Source organism: Symphalangus syndactylus, chromosome 19 (genome assembly GCF_028878055.3).
Source record: "Symphalangus syndactylus isolate Jambi chromosome 19, NHGRI_mSymSyn1-v2.1_pri, whole genome shotgun sequence".
NCBI lineage: Eukaryota > Metazoa > Chordata > Mammalia > Primates > Hylobatidae > Symphalangus > Symphalangus syndactylus.
In genome coordinates, this window is record NC_072434.2 from 50,655,973 (window position 1) to 50,678,231 (window position 22,259).

The 22,259-nt window shown below is 42.5% G+C and overlaps 1 protein-coding gene across 6 annotated transcripts in view; it reads right to left on the reverse strand.

Moving 5' to 3' along the window:
- The window catches only part of PATJ (PATJ crumbs cell polarity complex component), a 425,559-nt gene that overhangs the window by 96,173 nt on the left and 307,127 nt on the right, over window positions 1-22,259 (reverse strand). For all 6 annotated transcript variants that reach the window (XM_055235148.2, XM_055235146.2, XM_063613334.1 and 3 more), the window contains exon 31: window positions 15,723-15,815. In XM_055235148.2, the coding sequence (XP_055091123.1) occupies window positions 15,723-15,815 (93 nt within the window). The remainder of the gene's footprint in view (window positions 1-15,722; window positions 15,816-22,259) is intronic.

Here is a 22,259-nt window from a genome sequence, read left to right on the forward strand (position 1 = left end):
AAAAAAAAAGTGTTCTACAAACCTGAACAGGTTATTTGCCCTCTTCAAGCCTTAATTTCCCCATCCATAAAATGGAAAAAAAAAAGTAGCTATACTTTCAGGATGCTGAAAAGGTTAAATGAAGTAATACATGAGCGACTGTGGCATCACACCTGGCAATTAATAATATTTACTAAAGATGTTAATGATGATAGTAAATGGAATTGGAATATGGTAGCCCCATGTTCCTAAATGCACTATAGGGGACTAGTGCAGGGCCCAGAACATGCACCCAGAACCGTGGTGCTAAGAGTCTTGCAAGTGACCTAGAAAGGACACTTTTCTCCTGTAGGAAATGCTGGATGCAATTTTTAGGGTAAGTAGGACTAACTTACCTTTGTATCTCACAGTATTTTCTATAACTGGTTTTTGTTTGTTTGTTTTTTGCCTTTAATTGAATCTGACATCCCCTGCCTTGGGTTTCTTTCCTAGGCATGTTCACACAGCCTTTCTTCACCAGGCTCCCATTAGATGTATAACAATACAACAGATAATGACCAAGTTATGCCCAGCTGTTCATTGTTATTAGATTCAGTTACAATCTCATCCTATGTCCTTAATTCCCCACTGGTTTACAACCTGAAAGATCTAACCCCAGTAAGCACTATCCTGAAACTGGAGCCTAGGTCCCCTGGATGACCATGCCTACACTTGGCTGCCTACTTTGTAACTGATTTTTGGGGGGCCAGACTTACCTCACTCATTCAGATTCTCTTTAATTTTCCCCTTCTACGAGAAAGATCCTAGGACTGCTCCCCTGCCCTTTATAAATTTTGCTCCTAAACAGATGATATGATATAAAATGAACTAAAAAAATTACCTCATCTCGTAATTCTTCCCTTAGCCCCTGGGTGGTGTCCCTTCCACAAGATGAACCAATTAATTTGATCACTTATTTGCAAGATTATACTGTATCTTTTTATGTATGTGTCTCCCATATCTTAATATGATCGACTTTGTCTTATTTCTTTCTTCAACATATGGCAGAATAGAATACGGGCTTTATAAAGTGTTAGTGCTGAATGAACCAAAGTTCGGGAACTTAAATCTTAAATGCACCTGGGTGGATTTGAGAATCAGCCATGAAAGGAAGGTCACACAGTGAAGACGACTCTGTGGCCTTTACTTTAAAGGATCACACTTGAAAAGAAAGAAAAAAGACGTGAAAAGGTCAATAAGGCTCATGGGAATTTTTAGAGGAAAAACTCTAACCTGCTTCATAAACAGAAACTATTGGTGTTACTCCTACCAGTGTGTATCAAATGGCCTTAGGAGGAGCAAAAGTAGTGCCTCTGTTTGAAAATGATATTGTAGATCTGCAATTTGACCTTGGTTTCAACCCCAATCAACCAGCAGTGGGACAAAGGACCTGACTTCCCAAACTACAGGTTTAAAAACCAATTTGCATATCACATGGAGGAAGTACTAATTTGGTTTTATTCTTCCTTATCATTTGAACTTTTTAGTAAAAAGAAATGGCACTGGAATAACAGCCAGAAAATCTGGGCTCAGAATGGTTCTGCTACTTACTAGCAGTAGCAGTAATAGTGTTTGGAAACCTTCATTTTTGTCAACATTAAGAATGCAATAACTGCTACCTGAATAAGGGGTTGTGAGCAAAGCTGATTTAATACATGCTTACCGAGCACCTACTACATGCCAGCACAAAGAAAAAGAAAAACAGAGGAGCCCTCGCCCTGAGCACATTTACAGATCTAGTGAGACAGATGTTAAAGAAATAATCATAGAAATGACGAATACAACTGAATGGTAGAAGCGTGAAGGTGTGTGGTGGGTAGCAGGAGCCTGAAGTGTCAGTTTCCTTCCTTTTTTCTTGTCCTCAAAAATGTAGAAGGAATAGATGAGAAAACTGGTTTTCTGAAAAGCATCTGGTCTGACGCACTGTCTCATTTCTTATAATGATTACCCTTAAACATCCGAGCCAAGGGATGGAGCTGGTACGTGACGATATTGAAAATTATGACAGCTACAATCTCCTGAGTATGAGTGTGCCTGTTACTAAGCTAGGCGTATTACCCATTTGTTGGTGTACACAACAGACCTGTATATTAGGGACAATTATTGCTCTTATTTAGAGCTGAGGTAACTGAGGCACAGAGAGGCTAAATTATTATTTGCCAATCCAGAACTTAACTCAGACGCATCTTGCTGCAGAGCGCTTGCTCTTAACTGAGTAAACCTTCAGGGAAAGGGAAAGTACTGTTTACCTCCTCCCAGCAACACACGCAACATTCTTAGCCAGCAATGACATAGTGATTCCGTTTTTAGATCCAATATCAGGTCAGAACAAGTCATGCCTGCTTATTTTAGACTTGGTGGGGAAAAAAATCATGGCACTAGCCACAGCAGTGACCTTGGGTCACTTTCCTTCATGTTTTGTGTTTAAACTTGAATTTATAATTTGCTAATTGCCCAATTATTTCACAAAAGGAGCTCTTAATGCCTTCAAAACTGAGGTTTGAGGACATTCTAATGTGTTTACTTTGCAAGGGACCCCTAAATAGGAAGACTGAAGAAGTGTTATAGAAAGGTCATCTCATTTCATGAAATAAACTGATAGGACACATTCTGTCAGCGTGATGCTATAATCTTCAGCACAGCACTATGAGCTCTGAAAGAAAATGCTTTGTGGGCCAGGAAAATTACTGTGATCAAGTGAAGGAGCTTCTGAAGGGTGGACATAAAAGGCAACACTGGCAATATCCCATATAACAGATGAGTGAGATGTCCAGCTGACAATCCCCAAAGCTGGTTGATCTCTGTACCAAAGCTGGACAATCAAAATGCCCTGTCTCTCTGGCCACAGTAACGGGTCCAAGGGTGGACACTTGAACCACACAAGAATATTCTACGGATTTTCCAAAGTAGACCCAAGGGAAGGGTCAGCTCTTTTCTGGCAGAGAGGCTTAGGAGCTTCGGGCAGCCATACACACACCAGGCTGAAGAAGCACATCTGCAGGAGGAGAGTCAGATAAACAGAGAGAACCCTGGCAGCAGCAGGCCTCTGGTTCCAGCCGCCTCTGAGGCTAAGTGTCAACCACACGCTGCCTGCAAGTATATGAAAAACAAACAAACAAACAAACCTCTAGCCCTTGAGTAAATTTCTCCTTTTGTCTAAGTAATGTCAAATTGAGATTCTGTCACTTGCAACCAAGAGACCCCTAATTGAAACAGGGTGGAACCCATCTCTCCCAGAAAATATCCGCCAGGATAACAAACTCAGATGCATCCAGGCATCAGGCTGCAAGGGAGCCAACTGAAGATGAATGACGTGAACTGAGTATAAGACAACAAACTAGGCCAGGCGCGGTGGCTAACGCCTGTAATCCCAGCACTTTGGGAGGCCGAGGTGGGTGGATCACTTGAGTTCAGAAGACCGGCCTAGGGACCATGGTGAAACCCCATCTCTACAAAAAATACAAAAATTAGCCAGCCATGGTGGTGCACACCTGTGGTCCCAGCTACTCAGGAGGCTGAGGTAAGAGGATTGCTTGAGCCCAGAAGGCAGAAGTTGCAGTGAGCTGAGATGGTGCCACTGCACTCTAGCTGGGGTTATAGAGTGAGACCCCATCTCAAAACAAACAGAGATGGTGGTTCAGCCTAAAAGCATTCAAATTTAACAATTCTTAAAGCATGCCCATCAGACAAACAACAGACAAACACTAATGTTTACTACTACTTTTGGTCCTTCGGCTTCCACTTTGTAGCTGAAGTTGCCTTTGCAAAATTACGACAGTAAGAGAAATCTGACATAGTTGACTTGATCTAGCTTCTTGACCGCCTCACTGTCCTTGATCATTCCTGCATGTAGGCCATAGAAACTCTGGGAGGAATTTAGTGGATAGTTTAACTTGAAAGCAAAGATGATAATAGTCCCCACCGAAAACTAACCCCTTTCTTGCTTAGGGATCAAAAGCTTCTTTTGTAAGAGTAATGAAAGGCCACAAAAATAGGAGTATTGGGGCTGGGTGTGGTGGCTCATATTTGTAATCACAGCACTTTGGGACGCCCAGGCGGGTGGATCACAAGGTCAGGAGATTGGGACCATCCTGGCTAATATGGTGAAACCCTGTCTCTACTAAAAATACAAAAAATTAGCTGGGCGTGGTGGCATGTGCCTGTAGTCCCAGCTACTTGGGAGGGAGGCTGAGGCAGGAGAATTGCTTGAACCTGGGAGGTGGAGGTTGCAGCAAGCCAAGATTGCACCACTGCACTCCAGCCTGGGTGACACAGCGAGACTCCATCTCAAAAAAAAAGAATAGGAATTATGAGAGGGGCCTGAATTCTTTGCTAAGAGAGGCATAATTTCTATAATCCCTTGCTGCTCAGGGGTCATATAGCTAGAGGTCACAAGATTTGTGATTTCCCAAGTTGTAGATAACATCACTATTGTAGAACCTAAGGTTGGTTCTTTGAGATATCTTTCAAACTGACCCCATGTGGACTTGTGACTCATGATTCAGCTGATCCTGTGGCCCCACCCAGAGGTGGATCAGTGCACAAAGACTGTTTCCACACCTCTATGAATTCACCCCCAACCAATCAGCAGTACCCATTCCCTAGCCCCCTGCCCACCAAACTGTCCATAAAAACCCCAAGGTCTGAGCTTTCAGGGAGACTGAACTGCAGTTCTTCAGTGCGTGGGCTGGTCTTGCGTCAATTAAACTCTGTCTCTAATGCAATGCTGTGGTCTCAGTGGGTTGATTTTGTCTGTGCAGTTGGCAGGAGGAATATACTTAAAAAAGCCTTTTCCTGGGTCAGTTCCAGCCTAATTCCTATTCATCTAACCACCTGGATTAGGTGAAATCACATTAGCAAAGTTCCCACAGGCCAGGCGTGGTGTCTCCTGCCTGTAATCCCAACACTTCGGGAAGCTGTGGCGGGAAGATTGCTTGAGCCCAGGAGGTCAAAGCTGCAGTAAGCTGTGATCACACCACTGCGCTCTAACCTGGGTGACAGAGTGTGACCCTGTCTCAAAAAAAAAAAAAAGTTCCCATAGCACGTTACCTTGTCCTTCAATAATACTTTTTTTTTTTTTTTTTGAGAAAGGAGTCTTACTTTGTCGCCCAGGCTGGAGTGCAGTGGCGTGATCTCAGCTCACTGCAAGCTCCACCTCCCGGGTTCACGACATTCTCTTGCCTCAGCCTCCCGAGTAGCTGGGATTACAGGCATCCGCCACCATGCCCAGCTAATTTTTTGTATTTTTTAGTAGAGATGGGGTTTCACCGTGTTAGCCAGGATGGTCTCGATCTCCTGACCTCGTGATCCACTCGCCTCGGCCTCCCAAAGTGCTGGGATTACAGGCGTGAGCCACCGCGCCCAGCCTCAATAATACTTACTAACCTTAATAATTGCTTTTTAAAGTTGGATTCAAATCTTGGCTGTGACACTTATTAGTTGAGTGTCTCAGTTTCCATATCTATAAAATGGGAATAGTAATAGACCACTCTCATATAAAATACAAATTAATGCACTTGGAATAATGCCTATAGAATGCATAGTAAATGCCATGAAAGCATTAGCTGCTATTATCCTTGGCAGTTCTGAAAGCTCCCTGAAGGCAGGATTCTTCACTGTCACTACACCTTGGTTAGTGCAGAGCCTGGGACATAACAGGCCCTCAATACAAACTTGCTTAATTTCTGAAAGAGAAGGTAGATTTATAGCTCCCTTTGAAAGATAACAAAATCAACACACGTTTTAGATTATAGGCTCTTATTATGTGGGCAGATAAGGCTTCCCAGAAAACTGAAAACTTTATAGACTCAGAGAGCAGTGCCCAAGCAGCAGCACTTGTTTCTGAGGAGCAGTGGGATTCTGAAAAGAGGGGATGTGACTGGTGTGAGAAAGTCTGAGTTCTGAGTTCTGGGTTCTGAGCCCTGTCATTTTTCTTCTCTAAGCCCTGAGTGCTAATAATTACGATTGTGAGATCATTTTCTCAATTTAGAAAAAATCTGATAAGCAAGTGATTCCTTCTGGGCAAGTTAAATTTCAAGTTGAATAAGTCTCCACATTGGACCAGCTACAGTGGTTGGGAATGAATGTAAGCTAGTAGATATCAAAACCGTAATTTTTTTTTTTTTTTTTTTTTTTTGAGACAGAGTCTTACTCTGTCACCTAGGCTGGAGTGCAATGGTGTGATCTTGGCTCACTGCAACCTCTGCCTCCTGGGATCAAGCGATTTGCCTCAGCCTCCCGAGTAGCTGGAATTACAGGCAAGCGCCACTATGCAGGGCTAATTTTTGTATTTTTAGTAGCGAAGGGGTTTTGCTATGTTGCCCAGGCTGGTCTCAAACTCCTGAAATCAGGTGATCCGCCTGTCTCGGCCTCCTAAAGTGCTGGGATTACAGACATGAGCCACCACACCCGGCCTAAAGCTATGAATTTGTGTCAAAATTGTGTGCCTACATTTCTGCTGTCTTTGAGTTCATGAGGTTACTTGCTCTGTTACCCTGGTGTCTCTACATTATCTTCATTTACTACAGTGAGAGGAACAGAATAGAAGAAAAAACCAAAAGCGTTTCTCCAGAGACCTTCCTGAAGGAAGTAGACTTGACTGTAAAACCTACAGCCTTTTTTATCATCAAGAAAAGGAAATTTATCATGTACGCAAATCTCAAGTGGTTTTCAGGAATACAAGATATAAAGAACAATGAGCTGTGAAAAATGCCACATATTTGAATGCACTTGAACTCTGCCATTGGCAATTTGCATACTGTCACAAAAGAGAAGCCAGTGCTGACTCAGTCACACTTTCCTGCTCCTTAGAGGGAATTCCTAGACTCTTGCTACAGATGTATTTTTTATGTTGCATCTGAAACAGAAAAAAAGATTTGCACAGTGACATTTGCTCCCAATAGCAAACCAGAAATCCAGCAGTTGATAAGAGTGCAAATTGGGGGTAAAAATCGATTTTAAGCATACAGTTCAAGACCTCATATTAAAAATGAGTAGGATATAACACCTGGGAATTCTAGCCTGGAAGTAAGACCAGCAAGAAGCCCATAATCATTAGAAACACATTTTAAGCTATTTTTTCATACTTGGATACCAGCACTTTAAAAACACTTATGAGGGCCCGGCGCGGTGGCTCATGCCACCCAGCGCTTTGGGAGGCCGAGGAGGGCACATCACTTGAGCCCAGGAGTTCGAGACCAGCCTGGCCAACATGGTGAAAGCTCATCTTTACTTAAAATACAAAAAAAATTAGCTGGGTGTGGTGACACACACCTGTAATCCCAGCTACTAAGGTGGCTGAGGCAAGAGAATCACTTGAACCTGGGAGGTGGGGGTTGTAGTGAGCTGAGATTGTGCCACTGCACTCCAGCCTGGGCATCAGAGTGAGACTTGGTCTAAAAAAAAAAAAAAAAGCATTATGGCTCATACCCCATTATACTTCAAAAGTCATTAAGTCCCTAAGATTAAAAACAAAAACCATATTATCATCTTAGTAGACTCAGAAAAAGCTTTCGATAAAATCCAACACAGCTTCATGATAAAAACCCTCAACAAACTAGGCATCGTAGGAACGTACCTCAAAATACTAACAGCCATCTTTGACAAACTCACAGCCAACATTATATTGATTGTGTAAAAGCTGGAGGCATTCCTCTTAAGAACTGGAACAAGACAAGGATGCCCACCCTCACCACTCCTATTCAACAGAGTACTGGAAGTGCTAGCCAGAGCAATCAGGTAAGAGAAAGAAGTAAAAAGGCATTCGAATAGGAAAATAAAAAGTCAAATTCTCTGCCTTCACTGGTGATATGATTCTGTAACTAAAAAACCCTAAAGACTCTGCCAAAAGACTACCAGACCTGATAAACGACTTCAGTGAAGTTTCAAGACACAAAATCAGTGAACAAAAATCAGTAGTATTTCTATACACCAATCACATTCAAGCTGAGAGCCAAATCAGGAATGCAATCCCATTTACAATAGCCACCCAAAAAGTACCTAGGGATACATTTAACCAACGAGGTGAAAGATCTCTATAAGGAGAACTACAAAACACTGCTGAAAGAAATCAGAGATGACACAAACAAATGGAAAAACATTCTATGCTCATGGACTGGATGAATCAATATTGTTAAAATGTCTATACTGCCCAAAGCAATCCATGCATTCAATGTTATTTCTGTCAAACTACCAATATCACTTTCCACAAAAGTAGGAAAAGCTATCCTAAAATCTGTATGGCACCAAAAAAGGGCCTAAATAGACAAAGCAATCTTAAGAAAAAAAATGAAGCCAGAGGCATCGCATTATTTGACTTCAAACTATACTATATAGCTATAATAACTAAAACAGCATGGTACTGGCACAACAACAGACATGCAGGGCAACAGAACAGAATAGAGAACACAGAAACAAAGTTGCACACTTACAACCAACTGATCTTTGACAAAGTCAACAAAAACAAGAAATGTGGAAAGGTTCCACATGTCAATAAATTGTGCTGGGATAACCAGCTATCCATTTGCAGAAGAATGAAACTGGATCCCCTTTTAGTACCATATATAAAAGTTAACTAAAGATGGATTGAAGACTTAATTAAGACCTAAAAGTATAAAAATCCTAGAAGAAAACCTAGGAAATGCCCTTCTGTACATCAGCTTTCACAAAGAATTTGTGAGTAAGTGCTCAAAAACAATTGCAACTAAAACGAAAATTGACAAGTGGGACCTAATAATTAAAGAGTTTCTGCATAGCCAAAGAAACTATTAACAGAGTAAACAGACAACCTACAGAATAGGAGAAAATATTCATAAACTATGCATCCAACAAAGGTCTAAAATCCAGAATTTATAAGGAACTTCAACAAATCAACAAGCAAAAAACAACCATATTAAACAGCAGGCAAAGGCAAAGGACAAGAACACACTCTTCTAGAAGAAGACATACGCCTGGACAGTGTCTCACACCTGTAATCTCTGCACTTTGGGAGGCCAAGGCAGGAGGATCACTTGAGGCTAGGCATTCAAGATCAACCTGGACGACAAAGTGAGGCCCTTATCTCTACAAAAAATTTAAAAATTAGCCAAGTGTGGTGGTGCGCCTATAGTCCCAACTACTTGGAAGGCTGATGTGGGAGGATTGCTTGTGCCCAGGAGTTCAAGGTTGCTGGAGCTATGACCACACCACTGCACTCCAGCCTGGGAAACAGAGTGAGACCCTGTCAAAAAAGGAAAAAAAAAAAAAAAAAAAAAAAAAAAAAAAAAAAAAAAAAAAAAAGAAGACAACATAGAAGCAGCCAACCAACATATGAAAAAATGCTCAACACCGATTATCACCAGAGAAATGCAAATCAAAACCATGAGATACCACCTCATACCAGTCTAAATGGCTGCTATTAAAAAGTCAAAAAATAACAGATGCTAGTGAGGCTATGGAGCCAAAGGAACTCTTATATGCTCTTGGTGGGAATGTAAATTAGTTCAGCCACTGTGGCAAGCACTTTAGAGATTTCTCAAAGAACTAAAAATAGAAGTATCATTCAACCCAGCAATCCCATTACTGGTTATATAGCCAAAGGAAAATAAGTTATTCTACCAGAAAGACACCTGCATTCATATGTTCATTCCCGCACTATTCACAATAGCAAAGACATGATATCAACCTAGGTGCCCATCAACAGTGGACTGTATAAAGAAAATGTGGTGTAAGTCTGGGTGCGGTGGTTCACGCCTGTAATCCCAGCACTTTGGGGGGCCAAGGCGGGTCGATCACGAGGTCAGGAGATCAAGACCATCCTGGCTAACACGGTGAAACCCTGTCTTTGCTAAAAATACAAAAAATTAGCTGGGCGTGGTGGCGGGCGCCTGTAGTCCCAGCTACTCGGGAGGCTGAGGCAGGAGAATGGCGTGAATACGGGAGGCGGAGCTTGCAGTGAGCCAAGACCACACCACTGCACTCCAGCCTGGGCCACAGAGCGAGACTCCATCTCAAAAAAAAAAAAAAGAAAGAAAATGTGGTGCATACACATGAAATACTACACAGCCATAAAAAACACTCAACAAAATCATGTTCTTTGCCACAATATGGATGCAGTTGCAAATTAACACAGGAAGAGAAAACTAAATACTGCATGTTCTCATGTGTAAGTGGGAGCTAAACACTGGGTACACATGGACATAAAGATGGGAAAAACAGGCTGGACGCGGTGGCTCATACCTGTAATCCCAGCACTTTGGGATGCCAAGGTGGGTGGATCACCTGAGATCAGGAGTTTGAGACCAGCCTGGCCAACATGGCAAAATCCCGTCTTTACTAAAAATACAAAAATTAGCTGGGCATGGGGGCGGGCACCTGTAATCCCAGCTACTCGGGAGGTTGAGGCAGGAGAATCGCTTGAACCTGGGAGGTAGAGATTGTAGTGAGCCAAGATGGCACTACTGCACTCCAGCCTGGGTGACAAGAGTGAAACTCAATTAAAAAAAAAAAAAAAAAGATGGGAAAAACAGACACTGGGGACTACAAGAGGAGGCAAGGAGAGAAAGAGGGAGGCAAGGTTCAAAAACTACCTACTGGGGACTGCGCTCACAGAGGTTCAATCATATCCCAATCCTCAGCATCACACAATATGCCCTTATGACAAACCTGCACATGTACCCCCTGTATCTAAAATAAAAGTTGAATGGCTGGGCGTGGTGGCTCACTCCTGTAATCCTAGCACTTTGGGAGGCCAAGGCGGGTAAACCCCCTGAGGTCAGGAGTTTGAGACCAGCCTGGCCAACATGGTGAAACCCTGTCTCTACTAAAAATACAGAAATAAAATAAAAGTTGAAAGGTCTGGCACAGTGGCTTATGCCTGTAATCCCAATACTTTGGGAGGCTGAGGTGGGAGGACCACTTGAGGCCAGGAGATTGAGTCTGCTGTAAGCTATGATCTTGCCACTGCACTCCAGCTTGGGCAACAGAGCAAGACCCTGTCTCCAGGACTCTTCAGTTTATAGAGAGATTTACTTACATTATCTAATATGATCCTCACTCCCTCCCACCTACCACCAGCCTATTTTCACCCATCAAGTTATGTTAGTGTGGAACTGCTGAACTGAACACGGTGAAACCCATCTCTATAAAAAATACAAAAAAATTAGCCAAGTATGGTACTGTGCGCCTGTAGTCCTAGCTACTTGGGAGGCTGAGGCAGGAGGATTGCTTGAGCCCTGGAGTTTGAGGTTGCAGGGAGCTATGTTTGCCTCACCACACTCTGGCCTGGGTGACAGAGCAAGACCTTGTCTCAAAAAAATAAATAAAAAATAAAATAAAAATTCAGATTAAAAATAAAAAAAGTCAGCCCGGTCAAATCCATAAGGCTCAGAATCCTTACTACAGCACTCACAGGCTCTAAGTCTTTGAGCACGTGCATTAACTTCTGGTACCTCAGCTGCAAAACGGAGATGACGACAGTGTTAACGCTTTCATTATGGGAAGGACAGCGGTGGAGAGCAACAGTTTCTGCTCAGTTCCTAACAAATAAGCATAGAATCCAGGTGGATGGTATTGCTATTATTATTGCTGTTTCTATCAGGATAAATGAGATCATATTTTAAAGTGCTCATTATAGTGACAGATATGTTTCCTGTTTTACAGAGACATCTAAAAACAGACAAGAATGAAGGTAATCCTCTTTCCACACAAATCTGCTCTTCCTCCTGTTTCTTTTCTCAGTAAATAGCATCAATCAACCACCCAGTCAGCTGCCCACGACGTATCTGAGAATCATTTTTGCCTCTTCCCTCTTCAACTTTCATATCTACGTAACCATCAAGTCCTATCCATTCTGACTCCTGTATAAGTTGAAAATCTGTCCATATTTCTCTGTCCTCATGGCCAGATCGTTGGTTTCAGTCATTATTAACTTTCATCTCAGTTACTCTAATAGCTTTTTAATTCTCTTCCTGACTTCAGTTTTGACATTTTCTGATTCTTTATATTTTATATATATATAATTTTCTGTGCAAAATTGAAAATTGACCAAAGTATCTAACCAATTCTTTTTTTTTTTTGAGATGGAGTCTTGCTCTCTCACCCAGACTGGAGTGAACGGGCGCAATCTCAGCTCACTGCAGCCTCCGTCTCCCGGGTTCAAGCGATTCTCCTGCCTCAGCCTCCCAAGTACCTGGGATTACAGATGTGTGCCACCATGCCCGGCTTTGTATTTTTAGTAGAGACGGGGTTTCACTCTGTTGGCCAGGCTGGTCACAAACTCCTGACCTCAAGTGATCTGTCCACCTCAGCCTCCCAAAGTGCTGGGATTACAGGCTTGAGCAACCATGCTGGGCCTAACCGATTTTTCAAAGGGCACCCAGAAGGATCTTTTCAAAAGGTTAATCTCATCTTTATAATCCTCTGTTGAAAACCATTTCAAAGGCTTCCCTTGGTATAAAGTCCTTTCTCCTGGTCCACAAGGCCCTCTGCCAGCCAGCCCCTGCTGACTTGGTGGTTTTCACTTCCTGCTACTACATCTACATGCCCATAGTTCTGTCTCTAGGATTAGGCCAGGAATGCAGATGTGAGGACCTACAGGTGATGCCATTAGGGAAGCAGGCTGCATTAGAGAAGAATAAAAAGGCAGGGACTGAGATAAACTCGGAGTACATAATTGAAAGGCAGCTTGGAATACTGGTCCATTTCCAGTGGAAAATGGGAACCAGGATTTTTATGGAAAATCTCCTGATTCATAAAACTTAGCTCAAAAATCGTAAGAATGTTGCATAGACTAAATGAAACACATTTGTGGGCTGAATCTGACTCCTAACAACCAGCTTGTGACCTCTGCGTTAGACCAGGTGTGGCACGCTCCTGGACATGAAAGCGGTCTTACTTATCTTTATATGCCTAGAGCTCGACACGCTGCACAGATTCTAACAAAGTGTGTACTGAATAATGAGAGCTCTGGCACACCTACATTTCATAGAGGCAAAATCTGGTATTAATGATAGCTACCACTGAGCTTTTGCTGCATGCCACGTGCTGTGTCAGAAATTTCACATACAAAATCATACTTGATCCTTATAACAAAGAAGTGAGCACCATCTCCTCTAATTTTTGGATGAAGAAACATAGGCAGACAGGATAAGCCCCTTTCCCACAGGCAGGATCTAAGTCTGTTCAGACTTCAGAGCCCACGATTTATATCTGACAGCCTTTTTCATCTGGAAAAGCAAGTGTCCCCAGTCCATTTGGCAATACAGGTGTGATGTGTAACACATGATGCTGTTTAATAAGTAGGTTTAAATTTTTTATATGGATCAAATGTATCAAGGTGGAGAGTAAAGAATGCTCTTAAAATGTTGGTATTCTAGCTGACAAGGACTCTGAAATGGTAAAATGCACGGTCAGCTGCAGTATGCATTTCCATGTCACAGCTCATTTAGGTTACTGATAAGTTACCTCTGAAAACAACTCATGCTTCTTCAGGCATCTTTCTATCCTGTAAATTCTAAAATCTCCACAAAGAAACTCCAAGAAGAATGCTGCCCTGCGCAGGCTGGAATACTCTCATTTTTGTATTCTTGCCCTAAGGGTCAGAAATTATATTTCACAATGAAAGACAACAGTAAAGACAAATACCACTGAAAATTTGAAAAATCACGACATTCTGAAAATTTTTGAAAAATCTAAAGTGTTCTTGAGGCAGCTGTATACAAACCAGGTCTGTAATGACAAGTGTCACTTGACATATAGAGTGCACTGCTGTTATGCAGTTGTACAAAATGAGGGAAGTACAGTAAGCACATCTGTTCAGGGCAATTCTAACATGGTTCTCTTGGGCTCCTGGCCAAGCTTTGGGATTATGGTTGTTCTGAAGCCCCGGATGCTATGACATTTGCCATTTAAATAGCTGTAAACCTGCATTCAGAGGAAAGCTTTAAAGAACACTTACAGACATAAGGTTTACATACTGGGGGCAAGAAACATCAATTATTTTACTGACAACCCTCTGTGAAACTTACCTAGTAAACCCATACATTGCCTTGCTGAAGAGCCAAGCATGTTTATTTTACATGATTTTTGCAAAGACAAAACATGAGAATATATACTGTTTCCACCATCTCTCATGGACTGCCAGTGCCGCAATCAACTCTCAACCAGGGCATCAGCATCCACTCTGGCCTGTTCTATCTGATGCCACACTGAGGCTACAGTGAACTGGGAGTCATCTCCTGCAGACCTCTGTGGCCTCCCACTGCCATCAGCATGGAGATCACACTGCTTAACGTCGCCTGGCTGCTGCTGACCACTCCAATTTCGCTTCCATCTCACCAATCTGGCAACCACAGACTTTCAGTTCATCAGACTCTCACAGGTTCTAAGTTTGCCTAAAACCTTCCTTTGTTTTCTTCTTTGTCCCATTCCCAATTATTGTCAGCTTCTCCTTCAAATTCATCCCCAGGGTAGCCCTGCCTCTCAAGGTCAAATCCCCTTTTATACGCTCTCTTAGCACCAAGCAACTCTAGTTCTTAGCTTTGATTAGAATTGAGGTTTCAGGCCCAGCACAGTGGCTCACGCCTGTAATCCCAGCACTTTAGGAGGCTGAGGTGGGCAGATCACCTGAGGCCAGGAGTTCCAGACCAGCTTGGCCAAATATGGTGAAACCCTGTCTCAACTAAAAGTACAAAAATTAGCCGGGCCTGGTGGCACATGCCTGTATTCCCAGCTACTCAGGTGGCTAAGGCATGAGAACCGCTTGAACCCCAGAGGTGGAGGTTGCAGAGCAGGGACCTGAGAAAGCGCCACTGCACTCTAGCCCGGGTGACAGAGTGAGACTTAAAAAAAAAGTGTAGTAACCTCCAATTTGAGCCCTGGCTTCAATGGGTGATTTTTTATTTTTGAGATGGAGTTTTGCTCTTTTGCCCAAACTGGAGTGCAATGGCGTGATCTTGGCTCACTGCAACCTCTGCCTCCCACTGGGTTCAAGCGATTCTCTTGCCTCAGCCTCCCGAGTAGCTGGGATTAGAGTCATGCACCACCATGCCCAGCTAATTTTTGTATTTTTAGTAGAGACGGGGATTCTCCATGTTGGTCAGGCTGGTCTTGAACTCTTGACTTCAGGTGATCTGCCTGCCTTGGCCTCCGAAAGTGCTGGGATTATAGGCTTGAGTCACTGTGCCTGGTCCTTTTTTTTTTTTTTTTAAGCCAATCTCTGGTAAATAAACTGCTACTATTCTTAATGCCAGTTGGTCAGGAGTTCGAGACCAGCCTGGCCAACATGGCAAAACCCCATCCCTACTAAAATTATAAAAATTAGCTGGGCATGGTGGCGTGCGCCTGTAGTCCTAGCTACTCCGGAGGCTGAGGCAAGAGAATTGCTTGAACCTGGGAGGGAGAGGTTGCAGTGAGCTGAGATCATCGCACCACTGTGCTCCAGCCTGGGCGACAGAGTAAGGCTCCATCTCAAAAACAAAAACAAATAAAAAAAAAGGAGAGATTGCTTCCTTAATCCCAGACAGCACAATTCAAGTGTCGCCAAGGTAAGAGAAGATGGTCTTCTTCAGAGTCAATGGGTCACTCGCTACACATAATAGCTTCTCGTCTCACAGACAAAGATTCCTGAGAGACGCAAACATGATAGGTGGTTCTTTCCAAGGTGGTACAAAATATAAGTGATACATCCCTAAACAGAATACAGGATGAACAATACTCAAGATTCTCACCAGTTTGAAGCTTTCACTTTCAGGCAGTTGTTTAATACCAACTTCGAGGCTGCCATCTTCCTCACTACTAATAGGTTCGGTGCTGCTCTGATCCTATGGAAAGTTAAAAAGAAAATGGCAAAGATGTCATTCTTCACTCACACTCCCTTGAATTGTACAGATACTCAATGTCATTTGCTCATCGTATGTTGTGGTGGACATTGTTTCCTCTGAGGAAGGCTTTTCTGTTTCTTTCTTTCTAGCAGAAGACTGTTTTGTTGTTGTTGTTTCAGGTATTTATCTCTGCTGCTCACAGATAGGACTTAGGGAAAGCTGGTCCCTACCCTCTGTTTCAGGTGTAGGCCTGATTGCCTAGGATAGTCTTATTCTTTTCCCAATGATTTTGTCAGGAATGGGCAGATCAGGCATAGATTTTGTCAGTTCTGGCCAATGAAATATAAGGAGAGGTTTGCTGGAGATGTGTGGAAAAGTTCTTCTTTAATCTTAAGAGAGCTGCAAGAAGTCCCTATACCTTCCAAATTAACAAGAGAGCATGAGCCCAAGTTTCCATGGACAGCCGTCCCATGACAATGAGGGAACCAGCCGTAGGACAAGGCTGACCCTGTGGGTTACAAAGCAAAGGCAGAGATAGAAATAACTGGTTCTCTGATGGCAAAACTAGGTCACTGGATTGAGCAAACTTGGAGCCCAGCCTTATCCTTAACCACCTTCTGTGAGAGCTAATACATTTCCTTTTGCTTCAGCCGGTTTGAGGTAGCCATTCTGTTACCTCCAGCCCAAGCTTTCTCACTGAGTCAGCTGACTGTTTTTTGTATATGACTAAACTGCTTGAGATAAGAGACTGGGTTTATCTTGTTGATTTATTTTATTTATTTTTTTATTTAATAACAAAATGTTTCTTTAAAATTTAATAAACAAATTTTTTTTTTTTTTTTTTTTGGTGGGGAGGACAGTCTCACTCTATCGCCCAAGCTGCAGTGCAGTAGCACGACCTCCGCTCACTGCAACCTTCGCCTCCCGGGTTAAAGGGATTCTTTTTTTTTTTTTTTTTTTGAGACGGAGTCTCGCTCTGCTGCCCAGGCTGGAGCGCAGTGCTGTGATCTCAGCTCACTGCAAGCTCCGCCTCCTGGGTTTACACCATTCTCCGGCCTCAGCCTCCCGAGTAGCTGGGACTACAGGCACCTGCCACTGCGCCCGGCTAATTTTTTGTATTTTTAGTAGAGACGGAGTTTCACCGTGTTAGCCAGGATGGTCTCGATCTCCTGACTTCGTGATCCGCCCGCCTTGGCCTCCCAAAGTGCTGGGATTACAGGCGTGAGCCACCTCGCCCGGCCAAGGGTTCAAGTGATTCTTGTGCCTCAGCCTCCTGAGTAGCTGGGACTACAGGTGCACGCCACCACACCGGCTAATTTTTGCATTTTTGGTAGACGGGGTTTTGCTGTGTTGGCCATGCTGGTCTCGAACTCCTGACCTCAAGTGATCTGCCTGCCTCAGCCTCCCAAAGTGTGTCTTGTTGATTTCTGAAATCAAGTCCTATCACCATACCTGGCATGTGGAAACCACCTAACACTGATGGAACTAATGAACACACTGAGTACTTGTTTTCTTTCGTGACTTTTTCCTGCAGAATCCTGAAAATATGTATTTACATAAATGAGACACCCGGCAATAATACATACCACTAAAAATCTAAAACACATTAGGCATCTCCTCAATTGAATTGTGACATATTACATGTTATAGTTAACTAACTAGAAGTTATTTTACTTTCTGGGGGTATATAAGGAAGGATAAGAATGATAAATGGAATATCCACATTGTACTTACCTGGACTTTTACTTTTAATCACCACCATCCTGGGATTACTACAAATTTGGTTGAAATAGTTTACAGGGAAAATAGTTTTGATTTTGAGACATTCAATCTCACTCATAATTTGATGCAATTAAAGCAAAGAGAGCATTCTTTCAGCTATCAAATGGACAACAGAATAGGAAAAGAACATTCAATATTGGTAATGTCAGGGAGAGAGGAATTTTTATATACCATTGAGTGAATATAAATTAAGATAATCTTTTCAGAAAAAAAAACATACTGTGTGTGTGCGTGTGTGTGTGTGTGTGTGTGTGTGTGTGTGTGTGATTGCTTACCTCTGGGGAGTGGAATTGTGGAATGGGTAATTTTTGCATTAATTATTTCTATACTGTTTGATTAGAGAAGAATTATCACATATGATTGCACATTTAAACATAAAGTAATGAGAGACTATGAGAAACACCTAAAAGAAGAAAAAAAATTAAAGAAAGCAAGCAACATGGACTTTAGAATTGGGCAGATTTGGGTTCAAATCTCAACTTTGCCACTTAGAATTACATGACTTGGGGCAAGTTGCTTTCAAACCTGAGTACAGGTTAAGTATCCCTTATCCAAAATGCTTGGAAATGTTTTGGACTTCACATTTTTTCAGATTTTGGAATGTTTGAATTATACTTACCAGCTGGGCATCCCAAAACCAAAACGAAAAATCTGAAATCCAAAATGCTTCAATGGGCATTTCTTTGGAGCATCGTGTTAGTGCTTACCAAGTTTCAGATTTTGGAGCATTTCTAACTTCAAATTTGGGATGCTCAACCTGTAACTTAACTTGTTTTTAAAGTGCAGATAAAATACCAGATTAAAAATACTACCCTATAAGGTTGCTTTAAAAGATTAATGAGTTAATAGGTAAAATATCAATTTGCATAACACCAGGTACAGTTAACTTTTGTTTCTAGCTTTTAAATATAATTTACTATTTTATTTTCTTTTTCTTTCTTTCTTTTTTTTTCTTTTTTCTTTTTTTTGAGACAGAGTCTTGCTCTGTCGCCCAGGCTAGAATGCAGTGGCACGATCTCGGCTCACTGCAACTTCTGCCTCCTGGGTTCAAGCGACTCTCCTGCCTCAGCCTACTGAGTAGCTGGGATTGCAGGCACCCACCACCACGTCCAGCTAATTTTTGTATTTTTAGTAGAGACGGGGTTTCGCCATGGTGGATAGACTGGTCTCAAACTCCTGACCTCAAGTGATCCACCCACCTCAGCCTCCCAGAGTGCTGGGATTACAGCGTGAGCCACCACGCCTGGCCTTTTCTTTCGTTCTCTGTTTCCATGTGAATTTGACAGAACTGTTTCTAGCTTTTTGTTGAAGCAGATTGTTGATTCTTGCACTATCTCATTTAGTCTTCCTAAATGTTTCTAGCTTTTTGTTGAAGCAGATTGTTTATTCTTGCACTATCTCATTTAGTCTTCCTAATAACCTGCTATGGGTATGTACCACCATGATCCCAATTCATAAATGAGGATAATAATACATTGTAAATAACTTGCTAAACAACTCCAGGCAGTAAAAGGTAGACCCAAGATTCAAAGCTGAGAAAGGGCCATGCTAGGCCCTCAATAAATGATGCTCTCATTTCTCTCTCATTCTACCTTTTCAGTATTGAGTGTTGACAACTGATCTTACAGAAGACTCACAATCTTTCAAAAAATTATTGTTAATAGATCATGGATTTTCTAAAATGTGTCTTAGCATTTTTTTTAACCAGAAAATTGTATTAGATAGAACATCCTCTTCTCAGTGAATTTTGGATAATCAAGGAGTTAACATGTGAAATAAACATACCCAAGTTAATACATCTTGAAAACATACAGATTTTCAGCATTTTTCACAGTGGTAATGTAAGTTTTAGAAACAGAAATTCTGAACAAAGGAATTACTCTTTAAAAAATCAGTATTTAATCTATGGAAAACTTGTAATATCCAAATTCCTTAGTGTGTCTAGTTCTGCAAGCTGTGGGAGCCCCTGAAGAAGGCCTGGCAAGGTCATGGTGGCCAAGTGGAGCTTTGAAATAGTCAATGTTGGGCTGGGTGCGGTGGCTCACGCCTTTGGGATCTCAGCACTTTGGGAGGCTGAGGCAGGTGGATCACGAGGTCGGGAGTTCAAGTGGCCAAGATGGTGAAACTCTGTCTCTACTGAGAATACAAAAAAATTAGCCAGGTGTGGTGGTGGGTGCCTGTAATCCCAGCTACTCTGGAGGCTGAGGCAGGAGAATGGCTTGAACCTGGGAGGCAGAGGTTGCAGTGAGCCGATATCGCGCCACTGCACTCCAGCCTGGGCGACAGAGACAGACTCTGTCTCAGAAAAAAAGAAATAGCCAATGTCTGTAAATGCAGCACATCAGACTGCAGAACAAACCCACAGGTTCCGCTAGTAACCCTGCAAATGGCCACCACCTCTGGTCCCAGAAGAAAGAGATTCACACATGAAGAGGGGTCAGCTGAAAACATTCATCTAATTATGCACATGTCTCCTTAGGGAAAGGAAAGTGTTCCTTAAATAAACTAGAGGAATCTTTGCCTTTATATTTCTCAGCAATATGCATATTGAAGATGAGATATTCTTGGTCTTTATAAAATGAATGCTAAAGTAGAGGAGAAAACAGCTGTTTAAGGGCTGCGTCAACTTGTAAAATTTAAGAAAACATGGGCAAAGCAGTGTAGGTTCCAAATAGTCTATGCATCCTTTAAGATGTGAAAGGAAACAAAAAATACCCTCTATGTCTACACCACATCCCACACTGAGAAACTAGATGAGCAAATGAAGCAGAATTTATCATTCAAAGCCAGGTCTCAAATGCCACTTGTTCCATTGTATCTTTTCCTTCTCCTTAGCTGGGGGACATCTCTCCTTCCTCTAAATTGTAACATTCTACCTGAACCTCCTCTGTCACTTAACGTTCATCTCTTTTGTATCCTAATTATGTATGTACAGAACTGATCTCGCTGATGGGACTGAAAGATCCTTGAATCAAGCATCTGGGCCTCATTCATTCCCATTGCCTGATTCATTTTTCACCCTAGGTCTGTTTTACTTCAAATTCCATACTCTTTTTAACCATACTACACCTCCCCTCGTTTCTTCTTAGTCTGAGATGACTCCGTAGAGGAGGGTTGGAAGTCCAAATCTAGATGGAGTTGGGAGTCAGGCAAAAAGGAAGTTGGAATTGAGGGAGGATAGCAACAAAGCATTTACTTTCTAGGAGAGCTAAAGTTTGTAACAGTTTAATGTTTACATTAATGTTACATTACAAGGAGAGCTAAAGTTGTAATGTTTATGCTAAAATGAGGTACAGAACACAACAATGTGGATCCCTTCCCCTCCCTCCCTCCCTCCCTCCCTCCCTTCCTTCCTTCCTTCCTTCCTTCCTTCCTTCCTTCTTTTTTTTCTTCATCATCTCACTCTGTCACCCAGGCTGGAGTGCAGTAGCATGATCACAGCTCACTGCAGCCTCGACCTCTTGGGCCCAGGTGATCCTCCCACCTCAGCCTCCCAAGTAGCTGGGACTACATGCGTGCACCACCATGCCTGGCTAATTTTTTGTATTTTTTGTAGAGATGGGGTTTCACTATGTTGCCCTGGCTGGTCTTGAATTCGAGCTCAAGCACTCCTCCGGTCCTAGCCTCCCAAAGTGCTGGGATTACAGGCGTGAGCCCCCGTGCCAGGCCACAACAATGTGGATTCTGCTCTGAGGATAGAATGGCTCATGAGGTAAGGAGTCTTCAAAATACCCCACTCACCAGGAGCTTGGAAAATAGCAAAGAGTCTGATATGGGAAAGGGAAAACAGGTCAGCAGCGTGATTTCTAAGGCACAAGTGCATTAGAGTGGTTTCAGGACCATCTGGTTGACGGATGGGGGCCAGTTGACACCCAAAATGACTCAGCTAATCCAGATGGCTGGGTGTTCCTGTCATCTCTTGCTGATCTTCAAACCACCTGTCCAAAGCTGCCTGCTCAGCCAAGCAGCTTAAGGAGAACAACCTCTCCCCATGAGATCACAGTCAGTGGATTCCACAGTGAATTATGTTTTGTAGATGAACAAACAGAAAAGGCAAGACTTGTAAGGTTTGCGGATCAACCCCCACTGAGGTTAGCCTTTTTCAGACCTTCGGGAAGTTCCAAATTCCTTCCCCTGGGCTCTCCCAAAATCTTCCATATAAGGATTGCAGAAGTGATAACGCTTATTATTTTAAACTCTTTTTTTTTTTAATGCCCACCATTTGTCTATAGTTTTCTTCAAACTGAACAGTGAAATCTTGACAGCAAGAATGCTATTTTATTTGAGAGTACACTTTCAATAAAAGTTAAATTTGTTAAGGACGTTATTGTGGATTGAAAAAACATTTCCTTTTTTTTTTTTTGAGATGGAGTTTCACTCTCGTTGCCCAGGCTGGAGTACAATGGCACGATCTCAGCTCACTGCAACCTCCGCCTCCCAGGTTCAAGTGATTCTCCTGCCTCAGCCTCCTGAGTAGCTGGGATGATGGGCATGCACCACCATGTCTGGCTAATTTTGTATTTTTAGTAGAGATGGGGTTTCTCTGTGTTGGTCAGGCTGGTCTCGAACTCCCGACCTCAGGTGATCCACCTGCCTTGGCCTCCCAAAGTGCTGAGATTACAGGTGTGAGCCACCGTGTCCGGCCAAAAAAACATTTCTAAT